Source organism: Solanum verrucosum, unplaced genomic scaffold, assembly GCF_900185275.1.
Source record: "Solanum verrucosum unplaced genomic scaffold, falcon-dt-bn FXZP01000276.1, whole genome shotgun sequence".
In the NCBI taxonomy this organism is placed as follows: domain Eukaryota; kingdom Viridiplantae; phylum Streptophyta; class Magnoliopsida; order Solanales; family Solanaceae; genus Solanum; species Solanum verrucosum.
Genome location: NW_026019946.1, coordinates 750,897 through 776,289, shown reverse-complemented (window position 1 = coordinate 776,289; position 25,393 = coordinate 750,897). Strand labels below are relative to the sequence as shown.

At 36.9% G+C, this 25,393-nt stretch overlaps 1 protein-coding gene across 1 annotated transcript; it reads right to left on the bottom strand.

Annotated features, from left to right (window-relative positions):
* Positions 1–1,293: 1,293 nt before the first annotated feature.
* Positions 1,294–25,226, bottom strand: LOC125810222 (uncharacterized). Its single transcript, XM_049489729.1, is given in 18 exon segments — positions 1,294–1,976; positions 7,535–7,750; positions 8,325–8,512; positions 11,519–11,699; positions 12,031–12,105; positions 12,341–12,499; positions 12,574–12,756; positions 12,874–13,388; positions 13,478–13,574; positions 13,577–13,813; positions 16,030–16,162; positions 16,255–16,385; positions 18,903–19,010; positions 19,143–19,580; positions 20,025–20,114; positions 20,258–20,560; positions 24,093–24,273; positions 25,047–25,226. Coding segments are annotated over 18 exon segments (4,065 nt in total). The 5' UTR covers position 25,226; the 3' UTR covers positions 1,294–1,325.
* Between the last annotated feature and the right edge of the window lie 167 nt (positions 25,227–25,393).

The window sequence follows — 25,393 nt, the reverse complement described above, 5'->3', positions numbered from 1 at the left end:
ATTGTCTTTTAAATAGGCTTACAAATAAACAAACCACTAAGTCACTAAGTTGACTACTACTCCACTAACTAAGCAACAACTATATTATATCAGAAAACTAGAAAATAATACAGTATGACTGCTAATAGCCCAAGGAAATAGGAAACTACTTACAAATTAAATGTGACCAGGTCATACTTTGAATCAGTCTTCAATACAGATAACTCACATTCTCCATAAATCACGTAGCCAACGTAGGCTAGGATCTCACCGACTTTCGGGCGACTCCTCAGTGTCTTTGAGTAGGACCTTTAAAATGGATCCATGAGTTTAGTTTGTTCTATACCCTGCAAGGCAAGGGCAGTTCTAACAACATGAGCAAGACATTGTATCATCACCAGGCTCATAGTAATGGTTGTTGATTAGAGAAACTCCCTAATAAAATAAAAAGTAAATTTTATCATACTTATATATATTGTTCAGTGAGTTAGCACCTTTTACTGTGAAGCTTTACATGAATTTATCTCATTATTAATTGATGTGATACACACTTGGCACGTGCACTAAACTAGTATATCTCAAATATATGGGTTTTAATACATAATACATAGAGTACTAGTAAGTTTGGTAAATGTGTAGTTTTGATAGTCATGTTGTCCTACAAAATTAAAATAACTTATTTTTTAATGAAACTATTTTTCAGCATTTGTTTCAAAACTTATTTATGTTGGTATTCAAAAATATCACATAAGTTTTTTACGAAAAGTTTGGCCATACACTTTCTTCATTCTTTAAAATAAATACTTAAAAGTTTTAATCTAAATAAAAGTTAGTCAAATATGCGATTAGTAAGTCAATATTATCTGAAATTTAAGTTCAATTTGAAGGTTCGACAATCGAGCCCTTACCATCCGTTTCCATCAAACTTCTACTTTTTCATAGATACCAAATCTAGCCAAATCATCAAAAATATTCTTCAATCTGTTAATATCGTGATGAAGTTACATGTGTATGAAATTTTTTTTAAAAAAATAGGATAGAGGTAGGGGAGGGAATTACGGGAATCAAACCCGTGAAAGCTCAAGTAGCCAACCTATGATGGAAAACTACCACGTTAGATTTAGAGAGAGATGGGACCGATTATATAGTTTGACATGCCCTTTTAGTATCACATATGATCTTCATTTCTAGAGAAAAAAATAAAAGAAAAGAAGTCCAAATTTGTACTTGGAACTTTGCAAAATTAGTCATTCATGCCTATAATCTATAAATATCTTATTTATAAAAAAAAAAAAACTTTATCTAAAATGGATAACAATTCAAGAGCTCCTAGAGACATAGGAAACTCAACTGTACATTTGTGAACTGAAAATCTGAGTATGTAGTGTTCTAAACACACTCTCTACAGAAGTAGAATCAATGTCAAAACCATAACTCTTGCCCCCATACTGCAGATAAAGGTAACCTTTAGAGGACAAGGGTGGAGGTAAAATTTCAGATATCTCTAAAAACTCTCCTGTTGTAGGAGGCCCCGGTGTCTCTCTCTTCTTCGAGTAATAAACATCAGCAAGAAGAAGCCAAATAAGATCAGGATCTATTGAAGCCAGTCCAGCAAGGGCATTAATAGATGCATCTCGTAGGCCTACAACACCGCTACATGCTATCCCAACTACAAGACCACTGACCTTTTTCAGAACTGCTTCCAGTGCTGAAGCACTATGTTTATTCCGAGCAAGATCTGCAAGCATGTTCAGCACTGCAGCCTGTACCTTTAGATCAGAAATCTCAGCTGCTGAATCTCCTGAAGATGCAGAACCACCTCGGTATGGAAGCTTCAAGTGAGTCTCCTCTAAAGACCCTGGGGCTCTCTTTTGAAATGGTGAAGTACTTAAAAAGCTCCATAAGTGTTTCCCATCTGTATGGAAACGCCGAGTAAAGAAGTCGCCGCCACATATTTGCACGATATTACTAATTGTATTTGCACATCTTCGAACCGCCTGCTTATCAGTGAACAAAAAACCACTAATCAGATAACAGTTCTATTGGTGGGGATAGAACTACCATGAAAAATACTTCTAATTCTCTCTGCTTTACCAGTTCTTTTCATTTCATTGGGTGGGGATGGGGAAAGGGTGTAGCAAGGACCAAAGATCATACAACCAAGAAATATAAATTGGAGGGGTGTATCTACAATCCCTCCCAATCTGAAAAAATTCTATTTACTTCGTCATACTACAGATTTCATTGTCTGGATGTCAAATGATAATCAAATTTCATCTTCAGATAACTTGAGGACTCTAATTGTGGCCTATAAAACTGTAGTTGAACTCGTGCAATAAAGAGAACAGTGGAACCTTAGTCATTGGACATAGATTTGCCTATTGCTACCAACATCTGATCCATGCATGAAAGCTCAAATTGGACATATTTGTTAGAAATATGCATAAGAACTATCGTAAGGATGCGCAAGAGACTCTATCTTCTTTTGTAATTCTATTAAACTTTCAGGGTGGTGTATATCAGCGTCACCTTTAGCCCTATCCAACAAATCAAACACAGCATTTTGATATTTAGATATTCCCCCAGATTTACGATCATAGTTATGGAAATCAGTTTCTGGGAAAAAAGCCAATTGATTAGGTTTTCTCGAAATCAACGAGTGGACTTGAAATCATAGATCCATTTTGTGATCCACGCGACTCAAACAAGAATCCTATATCTTCCAAGTTCTCTGTATTGTAGGGTAGTTAGGGTAGTTATTTACTGTTTAGCAGTTAACTAGTTTCTATCTTATCCTTAGTTAGTTTTTTAATCTTATCCTTAGGAGTTGGTTTACTTGTAAACTCTATAAATATCTGTTTTATAATGAAGTTAGTAGTTTTGCTTTCATAAATTTTTTCTTTGTTGGTTTATCAAACTAATGTTCCTACTTGTTCAATAACAAAATAAAATCAGATTGTTATGTTTTCCTTCTCTGAAAACTAACAATTGGTATCAGAGCATTTATTTCTTGAGGGATCTGTGGGTATTTCATCAAAGTTACGATTGTAATCAAGAAGACAAGTTTATCAATCATGGAAGCAGAATCAAGTTTTTCCGTAATGACACCACCTGTTTTTAATGGTGGTAACTATCATATTTGGGCGGTAAGGATGGAAACTTATCTAGATGCCATGGATATGTGGGAGGCAGTCGAAGAGGATTATGAAGTTCCTCCGTTGCCCAACAATCCTACTATGGCCCAGATCAAAAACCATAAAGACAGGAAAACCAAAAAATCAAAGGCAAAGGCCTGTTTATTTTCAGCAGTATCTTCTTCAATCTTCACTCGAATTATGTCTCTAAAGTCAGCAAAAGCCATCTGGGATTATCTCAAGGCAGAATACGAAGGGGATGAAAGGATCAGAGGTATGCAAGTGCTAAATCTTATAAGAGATTTTGAGATGCAGAAGATGAAAGAAACTGAAACCATCAAAGATTACTCTGAAAGGCTCTTGAACATAGCAAACAGGGTAAGATTGTTTGGTTCCGTGTTTAATGATTCACGTATTGTTGAAAAGATTCTGGTAATTGTGCCGGAAAGATTTGAAGCAACCATAACTACTTTGGAAAACACTAAGGATCTGTCCAAGATCACCTTCGCAGAGTTATTGAATGCTTTGCAGGCTTAAGAACAACGAAGAGTCATGAGAGAAGAAGGAAATACCGAGGGAGCATTGTTTGCCAAGCGTCAAGATGGAGGCAAAAACAAAAAGAAGAAGAACAAGAAGAATGGTGAAGGCATTTCAGCAAGTACTACCAAAGGAAAAAGTGGACACTCAAAGAAAAGTTATCCTCCTTGTAAGCATTGTAACAAGAAAGGTCATCCACCATATAAATGTTGGAGAAGGCCTGATGCTAGATGTAGTAAATGCAATCAACTTGGGCATGAAGCTGTCATTTGCAAGAATAATGGTCAGCAACAAGAAGCAGAGGCTCAAATTGTTGATGGTGAGGAGGAAGATCAACTCTTTGTTGCTACATGTTTTTCAAGCAGATCATCAAGCGAGTGTTGGCTGATTGATAGTGGATGCACTAATCATATGACAAATGACATGTCTCTCTTCAAGGAATTGAAGCCCACGACCATTACTAAAGTCAGAATAGGTAATGGCGACCATCTTCCTGTAAGAGGGAAAGGAACCATTGCTATTCCAAGTCATTCAGGCACTAAAACAATTTCTGATGTGCTTTATGTACCTGACATAGATCAAAACTTGCTTAGTGTTGGTCAATTGATGGAAAAAGGCTACAAATTAAATTTTGAAGATAATTATTGCTTGATCAAGGATGCCTTAGATCAAGAAATGTTTAAAGTAAGAATGAGAGGCAAAAGTTTCTCATTAGATCCATTTGAGGAGGAGCATGTTGTTTTTTCAGCAAAAGAAAGTGTTGCAGAAGTATGGCACAAGAGACTCGGACACTATCACTATGAAGGGTTGGTTAAAATGCAAAAAATGAAAATAGTTAAGGACTTGCCTGTTTTAGAAGTACATTCTTTCAAATTGTCTTGCGTGTCAATATGGAAAACAAAACAGACTTCCATTTCCAAAGACAACTTGGAGAGCCTCGAACAAATTGCAACTAATTCATACTGATATAGCAGGACCTCAAAGGACTCCTTCACTAAAAGGTAGTCTTTACTATATCATTTTTGTAGATGATCTAACCCGCATGTGCTGGATTTATTTTCTCAAGCATAAGTTAGATGCTGCTAATGTCTTTCGAAAGTTCAAAGAAAAAGTAGAAAATGAAGCTAACTGTAAAATTCGGTCCGTAAGAACAGATAATGGAAGGGAATACACTTTTTACCAGTTCGACATGTTATGTGAGGAAGCAGGGATTCATCATCAGCTTACTACTCCCTATACTCCACAACAAAATGGAGTAAGCGAGAGAAGGAACAGATACATTATGGAGATGACCAGATGCATGTTGCACGAGAAGAACTTGCCAAAGAAATTTTGGGCAGAGGCAGCAAATACATCAGTTTTTCTTCAAAATAGGCTTCCCACAAAGGCAGTGAAAGACCGAACTCCATTTGAAGCTTGGTATGGATTTAAACCATCGTTAAATTATCTTAAAGTGTTTGGTTGTCTCTGTTTTTCCTACATTCCTCAGGTTAAACGAGATAAACTAGATAAAAAATCTGTCCCAGGCATTTTTATTGGATATAGTTCAGTTTCAAAGGCATTTAAGGTCTTCCAACCACAAACTGAAAATATAATCTTTTGTAGAGATGTGTATTTTATAAAGAATGAAGAGTGGTGTTGGGAAGACTCGAAGAAATCTGTCCTTAATACTTCTGACAAAGCAAAAAAGTCTCCTACCAAGTTTTTTGAAAAGAAAATATCACTCTCACGGCAAGATGAAATGGTGGGTCATTTACCAGTCAAAGGTACTCGACAACTCGCTGATATATATCAGAGATACAATGTAGCAGTATGTGAACCTGTTGGGTACAATGAAGCCAAGAATGATGAAAAATGGGTGGCTGCAATGAAAGAAGAGTTGTTTATGATTGAGAAGAACATGACTTGGGAGCTTGTTGAACAACCTGAAGACAGAAAGATAATTGGGTTGAAATGGGTCTTTAGAACCAAGCTAAATGCAGATGGTTCAGTGAACAAGCATAAAGCAAGACTTGTAGTTAAGGGGTATGCTCAAATTTTTGGTGTGGATTATTTTGATACATTTGCACCAGTAGCTAGGCTTGACAATATCAGGTTACTTCTTGCTCTTGCTGCACAATTGGGTTGGAAAGTGTATCAGATGGATGTCAAATCAGCATTCCTTAATGGCTTTCTTCAGGAAGAAATTTATGTTGAGCAACCTGAAGGCTTTGTGGAGAAAGGAAAGGAGGACAAAGTTTATAGGCTAAGAAAGGCACTTTATGGACTTAAACAGGCACCAAGGGCCCGGTATGGTCGAATAGATGGCCATTTACTTGGCTTAGGCTTTGAAAAGAGTCTATCAGAATCTACTCTTTATGTTAAACATCATAGCACTGATATTCTTGTTGTGTCTATTTATGTGGATGATGTACTAGTTACAGGAAGCAATACAAGGCATATCGAGGATTTCAAGCAAGAAATGATGCAAGCCTTCGAGGTGACTGATCTTGGTCTAATGTCTTATTTTCTTGGTATGGAAATCAAGCAGGAACAGGATGAAGTTTTAATTTGCCAGAAGAAATATGCTAAGGAAATTCTCAAGAAGTTCAACATGGAAGATTTCAAGGAGATCAGTACTCCTATGAACCAAAAAGAGAAACTAAGCAAGAATGATGGAGCAGAGAAAGTGGAGGAAACATACTTCAGAGGCTTAGTCGGTTGTTTGATGTATCTCACAGCTACAAGACCCGATATTTTGTATGTTGTAAGCATTCTATCGAGGTTCATGCATTGTGCTAGTGAAGTGCATCTAAAAGCAGCAAAACGAGCTGTCAGATACATCAAAGGTACCATCAATTATGGTGTCAAGTTTCAGAAAAAATTAGATCTGAAACTACTTGGGTATTCTGATAGTGATTGGGTTGGATCCGCAGATGACATGAAGAGCACATCTGGATATTGTTTCAGTCTTGGCTCAGGAATGTTTTCGTGGTGCTCAAAGAAGCAGGACATTGTGGCTCAATCCACTGCAGAGGCAGAATTTGTGGCTGCAACAGCAGCAGTGAATCAAGCATTGTGGTTGAGGAAAATTTTTGGTGATCTGCACATGAATCAGACAAAGGGAACTGAAGTATTTGTGGACAACCAATCTGCGATAGCAATTTCTCATAATTCTGTATTTCATGGGAAAACAAAACACTTCAACATCAAGCTTTTCTTCTTGAGGGAAGTGCAAAATAATGGTGACGTGATTCTGCTCTATTGCAAAACTGAAGAGCAGGTGGCTGATATCTTCACCAAACCATTATCAGGCAATAAATTTCAACTTCTCAGGCAAAAACTTGGAGTTTGCAGCTCTAAAAGCAAGGAGTGTTAGAAATATGCATAAGAACTGCAACAGTCCAAGTTCTCTGTATTGTAGGGTAGTTAGGATAGTTATTTACTGTTTAGCAGTTAACTAGTTTCTATCTTATCCTTAGTTTTTTAATCTTATCCTTAGGAGTTGGTTTACTTGTAAACTCTATAAATATTTGTTTTATAATGAAGTTAGTAGTTTTGCTTTCATAAATTTTTTCTTTGTTGGTTTATCAAACTAATGTACCTACTTGTTCAATAACAAAATAAAATCAGATTGTTATGTTTTCCTTCTCTGAAAACTAACAATATTGCATTTATGCACTCGTCCATCCATTATGTATTCAGTTATTTCATCTTAACTACTTATCATCTGCATCTCCCTAATCCAAACCATAATAGGAACTTCTAAAACTCTATTGATTTCCAGTCGTGCTTCCCCAGCACATTTCATACTTATAGTTAATAGTCAAATAAAAAAAAGAAAAAGTTATCAAGTAGTATAGATTAGTAGGTTTCCAGAGAATAAATATGTTAAAATCACTCACCAATGGACTTTTATTTCGAAGACAGGAAACCAAAAAAGGCCACACTTTATTGGCTGCAGGGAGCAGTCTGTTCTCGGTAGTTTCATCAGCATCAACATCTAAAGCGTCCTTAAGACTATTAAATGAACACACATGAGCCACATGTTCAATTGCCTCTTTGATTTCCTTCTCATGCTTGTAAGCATCCTCCACTTTGGCTACTGTCAAAAATACATCCTAAAGACATTGGAACAAAATGAATCAAAGGAAACTTCTATAACAATATTTCAGTAACTAAATAAACAGTTGTTCCTCTAGTAAGAAAAAAAGAGGCAGTTGTTCCTTCAAGGAATTACGATATATGCAGAGCATTCAATAAAATATGAGAGTGGATAGATGAGAAAACCATGGCAAATTGAGAGAGAAGTGTATAATGAATCCTCAGACCGCAACTTAGACCTTCTGTCAGAAGAGTCAATAAAATATCTATAAGAAACAAGACTGACCAACTAAGACGAATTATAGTAGGAGAAAAGGAAAGTGGTGTAAGAGGGACTGGGCAGTAAAGTAATCTTATCGCGAATAGGCATGATCTTATTTTTACTGAGCAGGAATGGGATTGAGGTTTGGGATTTCCTAAGGCCCATGCAGTCCTAACTGCAGATGAAAGTGAATATATCTGGAAGAAATGGATAATATGTTTTTGCATTAGGATAGAAGGTTCAGCATTATAAGAACTTATCTAGTATTGTAACCTTTTCGTTGTGAAGTTTCTTAATTGCGACACGGAGAGTAAAGATCAAAAACATACATCAACTATATCAAGTGCTACCAAGGATGCTGCTTGATTCGCTGAAGCAAGTAATGGAGTTGCAGCTGTTAAACATGAACCTGCAATAGATCCAACCGTTTGTCTAAACCTTCTAAAGTCATTCATTTTGAACAGCATAGTCTCCCACTCTATTTGCATATGAACATCATTAGTGTAGATCTGCATCCCTATTAAAAGAAGAATACCAACATCAGATGCCCATGGCAGTCACTTGGGTTAATAGGGACATGAACTCCAAATAAGGCAGACAACCCCAAAGTTTCAATATTATGTACGGAGTGTTCTTCAAACATGATTCAACACCAAAGAAAAGTTGATACTCAAGAATAAGATATCACCATAATTCAGGTCAGCATCATGGAGTCAAACAGAAATTACTAATATTATTATGTTTCTGTCATTGCTTGCAATTGGTAATCTCAAAATTTTATTCAGATAAATGCAGCTGTTTAAGCACTCCATAATAAGCTTTATCGTAAAATCTCCTTCTGGATGCAATGGATAAAAGAAAACTTTTGCTATGCTCCTATTTCAGTATACTTTGTGAGAGCAGAATACTTTCAGTATAATCTTTTTGTCAAAGATCCCCTTGTTGTCAGTAACGTGCCTTCTCTGCATGTTTTACTGAGCCACAAAGAGAGCTGTTCTGGTCAGACAAGCACAACTAGACATCCAGCACACTGAAAAGTTAAGTGGCCAGATTGATAATTGGAATGGACAGGATAAAATCATGTCGGCTAATAAAAAATACCCTTACATGGGAAAACACTGTATCAGATAGAGATTGCAGAAAATTTTGAGCACTGCAGCCACAAAAAGCAAGATATTGTCTTATGTTGTATTGTCCTAAAACTATTTCATGCAAGCAGCAAATAATATTTATGTTTTATTGGCTAATCAACAACTATAGGTGAAGCAAAATTAATATCTATTTTTTATGGTCACACCGATCCTCATACAAAATTTACTTTTATTCACAATAACATACGGGAAAACACTGTATCAGATAGAGATTGCAGTAAATTTTGAGCACTGCAGCCACAAAAAGCAAGATATTGTCTTATGTTGTATTGTCCTAAAACTATTTCATGCAAGCAGCAAATAATATTTATGTTTTATTGGCTAATCAACAACTATAGGTGAAGCAAAATTAATATCTATTTTTTATGGTCACACCGATCCTCATACAAAATTTACTTTTATTCACAATAACATATTTCCTTATCAATCCATGTGAACTTTCTTTGAATATGCAATTGTTGTTGCAAATGCCTTCTCACCTCTAAAAAACACAATAGAGAACTAATACATCATCATACATTTAAACCAGTTAAACAATGATCTAATTATACACACAAAACCAGTTAAGTAACTACTAAACCCAATAATAACATTGACTTACAAGATATGAGTTATAGCTCATTAGCCTTACAACAATTAAGTTTAGCAATTAAGGTCTTTCATAATTTTACTAACAGGAATCAGGTCAAAGGTCAATTTTGGTAGCCTTAATAAAAATGACAGAATAATAGACGTGGTTGGTTGAACAATTCCAAATCCAATACTATCACAAGTTGATCCATCAGCTACAGTAATTGGAGAGGGTTCTTTGTGTGATCGAAAGTTAAAAAAAATATTAGGATTACCTGTCAGTGACGTAATCCAACACTGGAGTACAAGTTCAGTGACGTAACACATGAAACGGTGGTGGAAGTGAAGATCGATACACAAGTCATAGTGTCATACCCAACAGAGGAAGTTTCAAGTATCTCGAGTCTGTAACCAAGGAAATGAGGAGATTGATGATGAAGTCACACATCACATTGGAGCAAGGTGGGTGAAATGGAGGTTGGTATCCAAGGTACTGTGATAAGAATGTGTCACCAAGGCTTAAAGGTTAAGTTCTACACAGTGGTGGTTATACCTACTTTGTTGTATGGAGCAAAATATTGACCAATCAAGAACGTACACATTTAGAAGATGAAGGTAGCTAAGATGAGGATGCTCAAATGGATGTGCAGGCATACTAGGAGAAATAGGATCAGGAACGAAGTTATACAAGATAAGGTGGGAGTGGCCTTCATGGAGGACAAGATAAGAGAAGCGAGGACGAAATGATTTGAGCGTGTGAAGAAGAGTGTCATGGATGCACCTGTAAGGAGGTGTTTGAGGCTGGTTGTAGCAGATTTTAGGAGAGATAGAGGCAGTGTTATCAAAGGCGTGCTTTAAGCGCGCTTAATCCCTGAAGCGAGGCTCAAAACATGTTGAGCGCTTCGCCCCGCTTTATGTGTGCTTCAGTATCGTCATCAAGGTTCTAAGGCAAACTTTTCCTTGCCAATAAGCCTCTTATGAAGAAGTGACACTAAACAATTGATATTTCACTTTATCATAAAAAAAAAATCAATTTCTTTGGTCATAAATGTGTCATTCATGTTTATAATTATTAGTCTTGGACTAAACATATATATTTGTATTTTTTTCTCCCTTTGCGCCTTTTTTCATTAAAGCCCACACTTTATTTGCGCTTAATGCCCCCATGGACCTTGGAGCTTTTTTGCGCTTTTCGCCTTTGATAACACTGGATAGAGGTAGGCCGAAAAAGAACTGAGTGGAGGTAATTAGAGTGGACATGGCACATCTTCAACTTACTAATGGCATGACCCTAAATAAGAAGGTATGGAGCTCCAAGATTAGGGTAAAAAGTAGTAGATAGCCGAGTGTTGTAGTACTTCTGTCAGGGAGAGGCAGGGAGTAGTCAACTGTTTTCCCATCTTTTCCGTATTTAGTAGTATTAGTTAGTAGTTGTGTAGTATCCAATTCTTCAATTTTTACAACTATATGTTGCTTCATTTGCTTTGTTTATCATGTTAGTTTGTTGTCATTATTTTCCTTCAATCCTGTTTTGTTTGCACTTCCTTTGAGTCGAGGGTCTACCGAAAACAGCTTCTCTACCCCACAGAGTTGTCATTATTTTCCTTTCAATCCTGTTTTGTTTACACTTCCTTTGAGTCGAGGGTCTACCGAAAACAGATTCTCTACCCCACAGATAAGGGTGCTTACATTCTACCCTCCCAGACCACTTGAGAGATTACACTTGGTATGTGGTTGTTGTTGTTGTTGTGTGTGTGTGTATATATATTATCCAATTGTAACATGATTCCATGGGTACATACCAGATTCTGACAACCCCTTGCCAACACTTTCATCACTATATGAACCTGAATCATCAAAAAACTTTTCTTTCCTCTTCTCCAGGTTCAGCTTTCTAGATTTCACATCCTCACAATATGACTTTGTTTGATCCAGCAAAGCATTAGCCTCCTGCTTTGATGCCTTAACTATTTCTGCCATTGCCTGAAGAATAGAGGAAGATTATAACCAGACAACTGAATAAAGGAGAGCACCACATCTAATTATCAGAATTTCAAGAAATCTAATAGACTAATACTAGCACAACTCGCAACAAATTGGCACTAAAGCATCAGAGTAATGTAATTTCAAAAGGTCTGATGCAGAGACTCATGAACTAAGTGAGCTTCCTTTCCAGGCAAGACAAAAGGAAATGGACTTTTTAATTTTAAGACACTGAATATGACTAAAGAAGACTGACTGCTATCCTTCCGCTATATCTATCAACAGCAAGTGCTTATCAAATTAGAGTACAGCAAGCAAATATAAGAATGACCTTCAAGAAGGGAATGGTCAAATCAGGATGTTGATGCCTTCCAAGAATTTCAAGCTCCATGGAAACAGCACGCATCTGCACAAATCACAATGTCATTTGTGAAGATATTGCATCTTAAACTAAAAAATAAACATACATCCGACCATGTCCATATATGCAGACACAATAAAACATACAATGAGAACTACAACAACAATTATGCCTCGTTTCAGAACTAGTTAAGTTTGGAGACATAACAAAACAGAACGAGTTAGGAAAAAATGGGTCATTTGTTGATTCTAATTTTCAAGATATCATTGATGAGACATACTGGCTCTTCCAATAAAGGCAATATACTGTGACCCACTCCTATGTACGAAAGCATGGCAGCTAGTACATTTGGTACATCCGGGTTAAGCTCCAGAGAGCGCAGCTGCCTGCATATTGAATCAATTATATAGTCTGAATTTTCTATAACCAAGTGTCCAACCTGCAAGAAGATACATAATTAGTGGATAACCTTCAGAAGACACAAAAAGTAAGAAATCCATGGCTTCTGCTTACTGTTGGATAGTCATGCATTGTGGCGATAATGTGTAACACAGCATCAGATGCACTTCTAATTTGGAAGTGAGAGCAAATAAGATTGTGAAGCAACATATAAAGAGATGAATGAAGAAATCCTGATGAAGAAAAATCTCTCCCAATGCACATAGAAAAGATGCCAATTCCATCAATAATAACCTGTTTGACAATAGCAAAACAAATATCAATATGATATCCAGCCACTAGCAAAGATGTTGATAAGATAAATAACACATGAAACCACAATCATAACAAGAGATGGAAAAGATGAATTTCCTGGTGCAACATCACATTGTCATTAAAGAAGTGTGAGCTAATGTTTGCATCCTCACAATCATATTGTTGTAAAGCAGATGTATGCTCAACGGGCAGATTCCATATTTCAGGGGATAGGTATTCATGTAATATACTGCCAATGCAGTCACCTAAATGACTCCTTTCTCCCTTAACTTGGCAAATCTTCCAAACAGATCCCTTTGTTGTAGATTGTTCAATTTTCTGATGTTGACTTGCATCTTCTTGATATTTCTTATTTTCTTGTGGTTCCATTACATATGCTCTAAACATTCTGTTAAAGTCATCAAGTGCTTGATCTGACAAACCAAATATCAACTCATTCAGGATACACACAGCTGTACTGGCCTGACGTACTAATTGTCCTGAAGTAATCCTGCTGTACCAAGATTGCCAACTTTCTTCACTGTATTCCTTCATCCGTATTTCAGAAACCAATTTCCGCAGGTTCTCCAATGGCAAGTCAATGATGACAGAGAGAGGTCCTTCACTTCGAGGGTCTAGTCAAAAGTAACACAACCGATAAAGTTACAAATTTAGGTCGGGAAGGAAGTAACTATTTTGTAAAAGTTAAGAAAGGAAAAACAACCTGCAAATAAAGATAAACCTACAAGTCGAAGGATCCCAGCTACAGAATGGTACAGCTTCTGGCTGCCAACATAAACAAACCAAGGCGGCAAGGCGGCAAGCGCGGCAGCTGATGCTCATTCTTTATACTTTCCGTGGTATGTACTCTTCTATTTTGATTCTTTCTACTTCCCAGATTGTCAGAGTCAGCAGCTCTAACAGCTCTTATCTCTGCTATGGAATGCATGAACCCTGATGAGGAACGCTTTGCTGCAACATTCTTCTCAAGGGGACCAGCAAAAACTGAATTTTGACTCAGACAGAGGGCTAAAACATCCAAGAATTGAGCAGTTCTCACCTACACATTCCACTGAAAGGCATTACACTTAACATCCAATCAAAAGAACTAATGACTAGCACTAATGTTAGAAAGGAAAGTATTGCAGTGACATCAACATGATAAAGCACACAGGTTAGAAAGGTAAATATTGCAGAGACAGTACCATGATAAAGTACACAAAGAACACGGTATTGAAGCAGTTATGACTATCATGAAGTTCTGGGTCTCAAGAGATGTTTATAGATATGAAACAGCATTTTCTCAAAGAACCATGAAAAAGCTGCCTCAATATGAAAGAATAGGCAGGAGTGTAAGGACTGAGACGGCTTCCCCTGGCATCGTTGTACTGAGGCAAAGATATTAAGTGGTTCTAGATGACCCTCATAATCAAAAAATCTAACAGTCAAAAGAAGATGGTAGAAGTAGGTGACCATTTTCATGAGAGGGGGACGAGCAAGTGACAAATTGGGAAAAAAATATAGGCAGGCCTTCGAAGCACCAGACAGATAGACAAATGGGCAATCTGATGGATAGATTACGGTTTCGTCAATATCCGCAAGCTATCACAGGCGGGGGAGGGGTACCAGGCAGGGCATAGATAGCAGCAAAGGATCCGATTTGGCATCAGCGGCTTCGTGCCACACTGGAGTAATCCAATATGTGGTTACGCAACTGAATGAACATATGAAATAAAGGCAGGCAGTATGAAATGTAGCGAACTCTATGATACGGGGATAACCAATCAGACACATTAGAGTACGCAAATGAGGGCTTATGAAGCGCAAGGAAGCATGAGGAACTGATGAATGGAAGTAAAAACATTCCACATATAAAGACAAGAACTAGGTGATGTGCCATAATACTGTGATATATATATTTCTCTTTTCTTTTCTCTTAGATGAGTGAAGAAGCAGTTTTAATGGAACGGAAGATTAAAGGGGAAAGAGGACAAGTGCTGCTCTTAATAAACTAAAAAACAGAAAAGTAGAGGTAAAAAGTGCTTGCTTGTCATCTAAATATATTGGTGTGATGTACCTGGCAAACAAAAGCCATTTGACGCCCTAGGTCAAAGAAACTACTGCAGTGCTAGATCCTAATATGAATTTACGTGTTCAAAAGAAATAAAAAATATCTTCCTCATTTTTCCTATGAATAACCCAACCCAAGCAAATCGTGAAAACAGACCTGAAAGCTGCCCCTACTTCCTTCGCGTGCAATGCTTTTGTGGCAATTTTCAGACTACAAATCAGTGAACCTTCTAATCAACAGATCATCCATGAGACAACCAGAAAACCTATTTACTATTTCCTGTCGAATAAGTTAACTGACCAAGATAGATCCGTGAAATTAAATAAAATTCCAAAAATCGTGTCTAACATAATCCCATTCAGTTATATTGTAGGCTTATCTGCTCTGTGTCACCCTTTGATGTATAGAATCTGATTCAAAGGGAATCCTCCCCAACCAATACTTCTTGTTTTTATTAGGAGGTTATCATAGTAAAACTACTTGACTAGTATGAATCCCACATGTACTTCTGATGAAAGAGAGAGCCATAAATTAGAATGAGCTTGAAAAGGTTAAGAATCACAATGTTATCTGACTCTTGGTAGCAAATGTTTTTTTATAATTGGGGTGTAAGGGCCTAGATTGTGCGCATCTTGACTAATTCTACGGAATACTTGTCATCTCCCACCACCAGTAACATGTACTAGGTAACTCTGTCCACCAAGACTAGGACCTCAAAATTATTTTCTACACATTTTTTGTCCAATATGATGTACCAGATAAGTGCTTTGTTACCATATCTGCCACTGCTTTTTTTAAGCTTGTGGATTAGATGACATTGCTCTCATAAATTGAAGATAAGGTTTTTTTTGTCATAATAGGTAATTAGGCAGAACTCCATCTTGTTTGTATATAGGGTATTGTTTTAATTTGTCTACATAAGTATTTTGACCTGAATGCAGGATGATGCAAGAAAAGAAAAAAACTCTGACAACAAATGCTGGTAAGTCAGAGCAGCTCCACAGAAGTTCACTGACAAGTGAGAAAGCAGGAGAGTAGTAGACCATGCCATACATCCACTCAGCCCCCTCCCCTCCAAGCAAAAGAGAACCCATAAAGAAAAGGACAATGACCCTCAAGCAAAGAATTGATAGCTCAGCATCATGACAAAAGATTCTAACTTTAAAGGATAGAAACAAAGAAAACACTAGGCCTGTTGCACCTACAGGTGACTGAAGAAGATAGTCTGCCACGAGTAGTGGCCCTGAAAAATAGATCAGTACTAGCAATTTCTGGGTATGTGCAATTGCATGTAATTCATCAGTTCCAAGGACCACCTTTGGAAGCTTTTCAACAAGCCTGTGAAGAAGATGTAAAATCCATTAAATCAAGTGCATAAGCCGCTACCAACTACATATGTTTCAACAGAGAAAAATTAGGACTATAAAGACCTGTTAAAAATCTCTTCAACATCATGTTTTACGTGAAGCTTCCCATGTGATGAGAGCAAATGTCCAAAGAACAACTGTGAAGCTGAGGACACCTCCTCGGAGTCATCACATGCCAAAACACATAGACTTTCCTGCCATTTTCAAGAGCCAAGAATACATTCAGAATAAATTATTAGGTTACTGAAAAATAAGAAATACTCCTACGAAATCATGTTCTTCAAAGAAGCTTCCAGACTGCTAATAAAAGACCCAACGGCACCAGAATGTCAAACCAAAGAAATGCAATACAAGAGTCTCAATGCATTCCACCTTGCATATTTATAATTGTACCAATTCATCAAAAATCATGGCATCGCAAGCTAGCAAGTATTACTAAACAAAGATTTAGAAGGAACGGATATTTATCAGAAACTAAATTAAGTGCCAATTAAAGTATCTAACACTGTCAATGACTAAGGTAAGGAAACCTTTTTGTTGCGATAGTGATTTATGTACCATTTTGACAGACTGTAGCAGGCTAGCAGCAATCAAAATCTAGTGCATCAAGTTCCATGAGAGGAAAGCACAAGAAGAAACTGGTATATCAAAATAGGTTATGTAAGTGGCTCAGACAATCATACAGTTCACGTCTGTTAGAATATCATGTTTTAATGTTAGAATTGTTTTGTTAAGTTGGTCAACTTAGATATTGTCCCACAAGGTAAGAATATGAGTAGTTCACACCTATGAATAAGTATGAATTGTAGTTGATTCCAATCAAGTCATTAATACATATCTTCTTCTCTCATGTTTGTGATATGGTGTCAAAGCTTCTCCCATCATGGTAGAGATCAACTTCCACATATCAAAGGTTAGCCCTATGCCGCCCACCTGAACAAAGTGTTTCACTTTTCATAATATACTATTCTAGCATCACACCAGAGATCACCCGGTAGTATCGCTCCTATTCTAGTAACCGTTCCAACAGCACCATGCCCGTCTATGATGATCATTCCTAGGGTACCAATTACCATACCTCTTTCCCGGCAATCCTTCCTGTGGTACTAAGATTATTTTTGGTAACTTCTCATTTGGCACCATGCCTCTTTTCCAATGACCACTCTAGCATCAAACGCTGTCTGGCCAATATTCCAACCACTTCTCCAGCACTATATCTGACAAGATTCCAGTGACTTCCAGCAAGGTTTCCCATAGCTGTTCCAGCAACAATAGTCAAGCACTTTTTCCATACATCCACTAATCTTAAAATTGTTTTCTGCATTTTCAAGCTAAGTAAAGTCAAGTGGTTTTCGTTTCCCGTTGATTTTGATGAGGTGAGTTAGAAATTGCTAAGTTGTTAGGTTTGATATTGTCCTACAATGGATAAATCTCATATGTGTAATACATGTCTTAAATTCAATATTACCTATGCCATAAATACATCTCTTACTCTTGCCCCCAGATTTTGGTCTAGTGGTAAGAGCGCAGTGTGTGATGTGTGGGTTAGGCACACGTCACAAGTTCAAACCCTACAGCAAACAGGAGCATGGTATTTAAGTGGAGAAGGGCAAAGGGTGCCCATTATCCACCGAGTCTCAAATTGTGCGTCATTTGTCCTCAGAGATTCCCAATTATTAAAAAAAATACATATTTTTGTCTTCCATGTCTTACAATGTCGATCTTTGTGAATCAATTTGGCTGTGAGCTAGAAGCACATGCACAAGCCAACACGACTTGGGAAGAATTTTTCAGGATATTGCAATGGATTATGTATGTTTGACATCTCAGGGAATAGTACTGTGAAATTCCACTTCTAAGGGCACTATGACAGAAAGAGCCAATTTAAACTACTACAAAAGACCAAAGTGCTAATAGAATTGGTCCACAACACCAGCTAAACAGGTCTTTAATTTATTTTCCCTTTTTAAGTCAGGTGAAGTCTGAAATGATATGCAACAGCTTTCTCCATACTAATAGACATAATATGACATGAGTGCATACTACTTCTCACAAGAATAAAATATGATTTGCATATAAGAAGGAACTTTGTTTCACAATTAATAATCCCATCCACCGAGTTTAGAAGGCTGTGATTGGTCCAAAGGGCGGGTCACCGACGGATTTCTTGGTTATCAAAAAAAAAAAAAAAATTAATAATCCCATCCAACAAAATCAGCTAGAGCAACTGCAATCTAAGACCAACTTTAAAATAAGCAAAAGTTAACTGATGAAAACTGCAAAATATAATCTGTAGGCACAACAACTTCAACTCCTTCAATTCCAAAATAAACTGTCTTACTTTCCTTTTTTATTCTGTTTGAAACTTCTCTCAAGAGGGGATTTTACCCATTACTACTTGAAAGCCAATTGGTCCTGTGTCTATTCTTATTAATCTTTAACTTGTCAAAAGGTAATCTCTCTACCTACTTTGACCCATTATGATTTAAACTACAATTCAAATCAGTGCTACTCTGAAAGTTCAAGCAGACAGAAAGAGTATCTCAGAGCCTGAGACAATTCAAATCAAAAGAAGAATAAGGAGAGAATTGAAAACTTGACATGAAAGAGAAATCCATCTTGGGCTGGTATCCATCACAAAATCCACATTGATACATTAATTATTGGATACCCAAATATGATAAGGGTATAAGTTCCAGTTTGGAACTCACCAAAAGCATCAATCTGCTTCCATTCAACACACAACTGGTTTTTGATAAGAGTCCCTGTATTGCCGCCAAGAGTCCTTGTCTCACTTTTCTGCTTGGATGCAAGCAAAGCTGTGAACACGATATTCAAATTTTAGTTTACATTGTTTCTCAAAAAAATATATAAGGTAATTATAAATTTAAACTGACTTGATATAAAATCTTCTAAATTCAAGTGCCACTGAGAAACTTTTTATAACCTACCTGGGGATAAGTTGCACATAACAGCTTATCAACATGGGACGAGGTATCAACAATCCAGTCTTTTGTACGAATTACACGCAAAGATCCGGTCGGGTTTCTAGGACTAGCACGTTCCCCCTCTGTGGAGCTAAGTACAATGGTGCCAACCTCACTCAAATTTTGGTCATGCATAGTAGAGGGCAACTGACGAAGTGCCTCTAGAAATGACACTGAAGATTTCTCTTTCTTGACGTCATCAAGGAGCATACCAAGAAAAGGCAAGTTCAAATTGTCTTCGAGAACTATCATAAGAAATTCAGCCAAGCTTCTAATTGCTTGGTCCAAAGCTTCGGCATTCCCAGCAGCCCCACTAATGAACGTTTTTGAAATATGCATAACTTTGCCAATTTGACTAACAACTCCAGGCAAAAAGAAAGCTAAAGCATCTGCAGTCCCAACCTGCCAAACATCAATATAGAATTGTAAAGATGTAACTTATATGAACCTGAACAGCAATGCTACCTAAGATTGACCGCTAGAATAACAAACTGGAAGTAGTAAAAATAACAAACCTCTGACAAGAGTCTAGGCATAAACATATATATTTTGACAAAGAACTCGTGGAGATGTATCATTGTATCACATGGATAAAAGACACCTTGGTAAACAATGAACTTAACTTCATAAATTTTCATGTATTCTACTTTCTTTGACCATGTCTGACTCATTTTATGGGCAAATTTCTAGCATTAATTGGAGTAAGGAAATTAAATCTGTATCAAAGACACGGCCTCACAGGAGTAAAGTCATCGAACCTATGAAGGAATAACTGAGAACTCCGGAAGCCAATAACAATAGAGCCCACAAGGGAGGAAAAGCAGCCAGAAAGGAGAGAAGAGGAACCTTAGCAACAAGTACTCTCAGAGTGGAAAAGGCTTCTATCCGAAGGCTTGCACTGCCTTGTTGCCCTCGTGCTGCCTCAACATCTGCTACCTGTGAATGCCACGAACAATCTCAAAAGTAAAATTAGAACAATACTATGAAGAATGTAAGGAAATATGTCTGCCTCGAAGAGACTGGAGAATAAAAACATATCGTACGTCCACGGAGGGACGACCGGATAACAAAATATATACCTTCAGCAGAAGTGATAGCCAATGTCCAATAGCAACAGAAGCAGTTTCAGACTGTAGAAATGCAACTAAACACTCTTCTTCCTTGAATTTAAGTTTTGAAACAGGTGGAGAGTGCAAACTTTTACTTTCCAGAAGCAAAGGCCAACCGCTTATTTGTTTGCATGGGCAGGACTCACTGGAACAGCAATGCAGATTAAGCAACAGTGCTTTGAAACACCTTATCACTCCTTCACGGAACTCTTCTGAAGCCTCCATAGGAGAAAGCAATGCCCCGCGAGTCAATTTCTTTGTTAATACAATGAACTGCAAAAGCAAACCATGGATTCTTGAGAATAGTCCCTATCAAAAATCAACTAACAATTCCAGTGAAAGGCTTACTAAACGACTTTCCAAGCAGAATATTCAACTATAACATAATAGCACACACCACCAACACACACACAGAGTGTATGGACTATTTGACCCTCAACAATAATTTCCAGAACTACTTGAACAGTGAATGCACTGTATTTCTGGGAAGGTTAAAAAAACTAAAAAGGCCAAGTGATTGTACAACTGTTAGTTTAAAATCTTGCCTGAACGACAATATTAGCCTTACAAACATGCAGAAGCTTATAACTTCAAATGATATTTGTTACTGCTGTTCACTAATAAAACATTCAATAGGTAAACATGCTCAAGTTCTAGAAGACATATTTTCCAATCTTATCAGTTCCGCTAGAGTGTTTGTTCATTCACACACTTCCTAAGTTTCACTCGGAATTGTGAAAGTATAGAGTCCATTCACTATTCCAGTGTCAATTGTTCCTACTTAGCGAAACTTCTTTCTAAAGGATTATGGTTACCGTGTCATGTATTTTTGTAGTATCACATGTAAGAAAGTAAGTAACCAGTGGACAAACGTGAGTGTGGGGCCTCAGGTAACACTAGGGGATCTATATGATCCAAGTAGACATCAAGTCCATGCTTCCAAATTTTCTAACCCTTTGGGCATGGATAATGGTATTAGAGAAAGAAGAGATAGCTAAAAGCAGGAGACAGAATACCCCGAGAAACAAACCCCATAAACATAACCGGTGATATTTTTGAATTCTCCACAGGTAGCTATCAAACCCAAGTGTTAAAATATTAAGACAGAATGAGATTGTGAACATCAAAATCTAGTTCGTCTGCTACTGGTATTTGTCGAAAGAAGAAAAGAGGTTATCTGCTATTGGTAATAGGAAAATATGGCTCCAATGAGGATGATTTGATGTCAAAGGAATATTCAGGCTCAAAATTCCTAATTTCTGTCCTTCCTTCTACGTTACTATATATCAAAAAACGAAAGCAAAATAGGGAAAACAAGGAACAACCACATGTATAAAAAGAACGGATCTTGAAAAGGCTTAAATCATACATGAAGTATTTTTTATCAATTACTTGGTCCTTGGCTCAAGCTATGCTTGACTTGTTGAGGATTGTCTTGTTTTAGGATCCCGAGCTCACACTTAGCTTGGTACAAACCTCATATGATATTTTTTGTTCTAATTCCACTAAACAAAGTCAAAAGAGCACACAAGACATCAAGAAAGGGACGGAATCCCTACAAATTAGTAATTCAGAAAGCCAACTGCAAAACAAAGACAAAGAAATGGACTCTGATATCTTAAAACCCCAAAAAGAGACAGTTATAATTCCTTTGAAAGTACTTCTAGCCCTTTCTCCAGAATACCCACATCAGACAATGAGGAACAACCTTCTGAACCTCTCCCAGTCTCTGTTCTAAAGCCCTATAGCTTCAAGCAATATACTATTTTGAATACAAGCAAAGGTAATACAGTCCAAGCTGCAAATTGGAAGTTGCCGCTTAATGTTCCAGCTTAGAAGAAGAAGAAGGGTATCGTCTTCACCCAAAGTGTATAATAAACAAATACAACCAGCTACATGTTATATTATTTTCTATCTTGAATCTAGTAGCAGAAAAAATGGGATCTGAGCAGCAGATTAGACAAAAAAATTCATTTCCTCTGAAGCTACAGATAAAACAAAACCAAAAATTTTGCAAATATAGCAGACTTGACAGAGTTTAATTTATATTCTAACTATAGAAACCAATGTCAAGCTTAAGCTGGACTTGTTTTGTTCAGAAACCAAGCTGAATGTTAGTTTTAAGCATTTTTATCTTGTTTGGAATCTAGCTTAGCTTCCTAGTCATTGACATTTTTATTTAAACTATAAGATATCACAAGGAATACTTCACATGCACAGTGCACTTAAGTCGTAAAGATAGATGCAGCATAAGCGAGGTGCTTTGTCTCACTAACACGGTACTTCGGTTCACACACCAAACCAGTAAGGTGTGTGCTTCATTAGATGTCTAGCTTTTAACATTGCCTCCTGGCTCCTTTACCTATCAAAGGTTCCTTTAACATTGCAGATGACACTCTCTTACCTCTTTTACAGTCGCCCCAATAGTTTTACTTACATCATGGATATGAGATGCTAATATGGATTTAAAAGGGTGGTTCCAAATAGCATCTACTAATATTGCAGAAAATATTGTTCCAGAAGTCTAAACTGCTTATAGCTTCAACCAATTCTAAAATACTTTTATTTATGGGCTATTTGAAAGAGAATTTTGTAATTTCTTTTGTAAAATTCTTTCTAACTCAAGCCCCCAAGGCCTAGCTCAAGTGGCAAAAGGTGGAGGATTTGTGGCTTAGGTCGCAGGTTCAAGCCCCACACCATGCAAAGCGAAGCCCGGTATTTAAGTGGAGAAGGATAGAGGGGCGGGCCCATTATTCACCGAGTTTAGAAGGCTGTGATTGGTCCAAAGGGCGGGTCACAGACGGAGAAAGGATTTCTCTGTTATAGAAAAAAAAAAAAAAATCTTTCTAACTCAACAAATTAGTTTGACAACTCATAGGTTATTGAGTGCCGAACCAAATAATATGTATAGCTAGCAAAATGACATATTATTAAAGAACCATTATGAGCCCCCAAGGCATAGCTCGAGTGGCAAAAGGTGGAGGATTTGTGACTTAGGTCGCAGGTTCAAGCCCCACACCATGAAAAGCTAAGCCTGGTATTTAAGTGGAGAAGGGTAGAGGGGCGGGCCCATTATCCACCGAGTTTAGAAAGCTGTGATTGGTCCAAAGGACAGGAGACGGATTTCTCGGTTATCAAAAAAAAAAAAAAAAAGAACCATTATGAAATAAATATGTTAGTAATAATATTTATAACTAGGACCATCAGAAATTTAGAACAAAAAGACTAGTCAATAAAACCTGAATCAGAAACTTAACTCTGCATGTTTCTTTGATCAGAAATTAAAAATAGTTTTAAAATTGATTGACATTATCTTTTCCACTTGATTTATTTTTTTAACTCATTTTTCATATAATTCTTGGTTTGTATCATCTAAATATTTTTTATTGAAAAACAAATGCATTTTTTTTTTATATTCTTAGTCATCTTATTTCTTAACACACACTTAAGGCCAAGCAGGATATAAGAAACTACATTAAGTTTGAAATATAATAATCGAAAAAAAGAAAAGCATGACAAAGCTATTGGCCCAATGCATGTGAGACCACATAACAAGCAACACAATCACGAACAGAAGCTGAGAACTAAGTTCAGTGACTTTAACAGGCACCAAACCACAAAGTATTTAGAGAGAGAGTAAAGGAAATTTATTAACCTAATAGTCTAGCGAAAAACAATTTCCAAATAACTTCCCTGCCAAATTTGGGAAAAAGAAAGGTAGCAAGGTTTTTCTTCAACTAATCTCAACCATTGGTAACTGAAATACGGAATACATCTATTGCATTTAAGAAGAAAGTCTATATACCTGATCCACAGACCCTAAACAGCACTTCTTCAGAAGTTCCTCAAGACAATGAAGAGCACCTTCCATCACAATATCACTCAATGTATTAGGCATCATATATCTTTCATTAGAACCAACATTGGGTGGTGATTTGCTATCAACAGCGGCATCCAGTAGAAGCAGCAAAGGAAACAATGTATAGCTGGAAAAGAAAAACTAGTCACATATCTTCCCATCGAGGAATTAAAAGATAAAAGAATGAAAGAGGGAAATACGTAAGAAATAATCTCAACATAACTAATACAAGCATTACTAATACACCATGTCTGTCACAGCTTTCCTGAAATCTTTCATATTATCATTGTGATGCGAGTATCACTTAGTAAACAGATGTGTTATGCTGCACAATTAAGCTTTGCTGAACCATGTTATATCATTGTACTATATTTTTAAAAGCTTAGTTAATATATAAAACTGAAATAGCGAAATGTGCTAAATTCTAGAAGTCAAAATGTTATCACTTCTTCATTGTCATTTGACAATGAGAAAAATAAAAGAATAAAAGGACTATTGCAACATATTCTTTGTGAAGGTTTTACAGCAATAAGATAGACCAAAGCAAAATGGAATTGAATATACAGGTACTTTTGATGCATAACTGGTGAAATACAGGTAGGAGGAGTCTTAGCTAATTCCCTGCCACACCCAGGGCGTATTCTATGGACAAATAAGTAGTGTGTTAAGACTTAAAGCATTAACTTTGCCCCTAAATGTTGGCACTTTGCTTTTTTTCTTTCTCTAGACAAGACATGTAATAAAATTGCGCAAAAACAAGTTACTGGAGCTTCAAAAGGAATGAATGATACATGTAAAAACAATAGAACAATCTAAAGAATTAAACAAGTTCCATATCAAAAATTAGTTAGAAACAACAGGAATTGTTGATATAGCAAGAGTAAAGAGGTAGGAACATACTCGAATAAGGATTGGAGATCATCAGGAGAAGAGCGGCGAAGAAATTGAAGAAGATGAGTGAGGGTTGAGGGATTTTTCTTAGGGTTTTGGTGGAGTTCGAGCAGTTCAATGCAGTAATGTTTGAGTTCAGAAAACATGGCGCTGCTTCCACCATCTTCGTCGCCTCTACGTCCTTCCATTTGAAGACGGAAATAATAACAAGAGAGAGAAGGGAATATTATGAGGTTATATATGAAAATTCTAAAAAAAATTGATTTTAATTTATTTGTCCAGCTTTTTTTAGCTTGTTATATATAAATATAAAGTTATCGAAATCGGTCCGTGGAGCCCATATGGCAAGTCTCGCA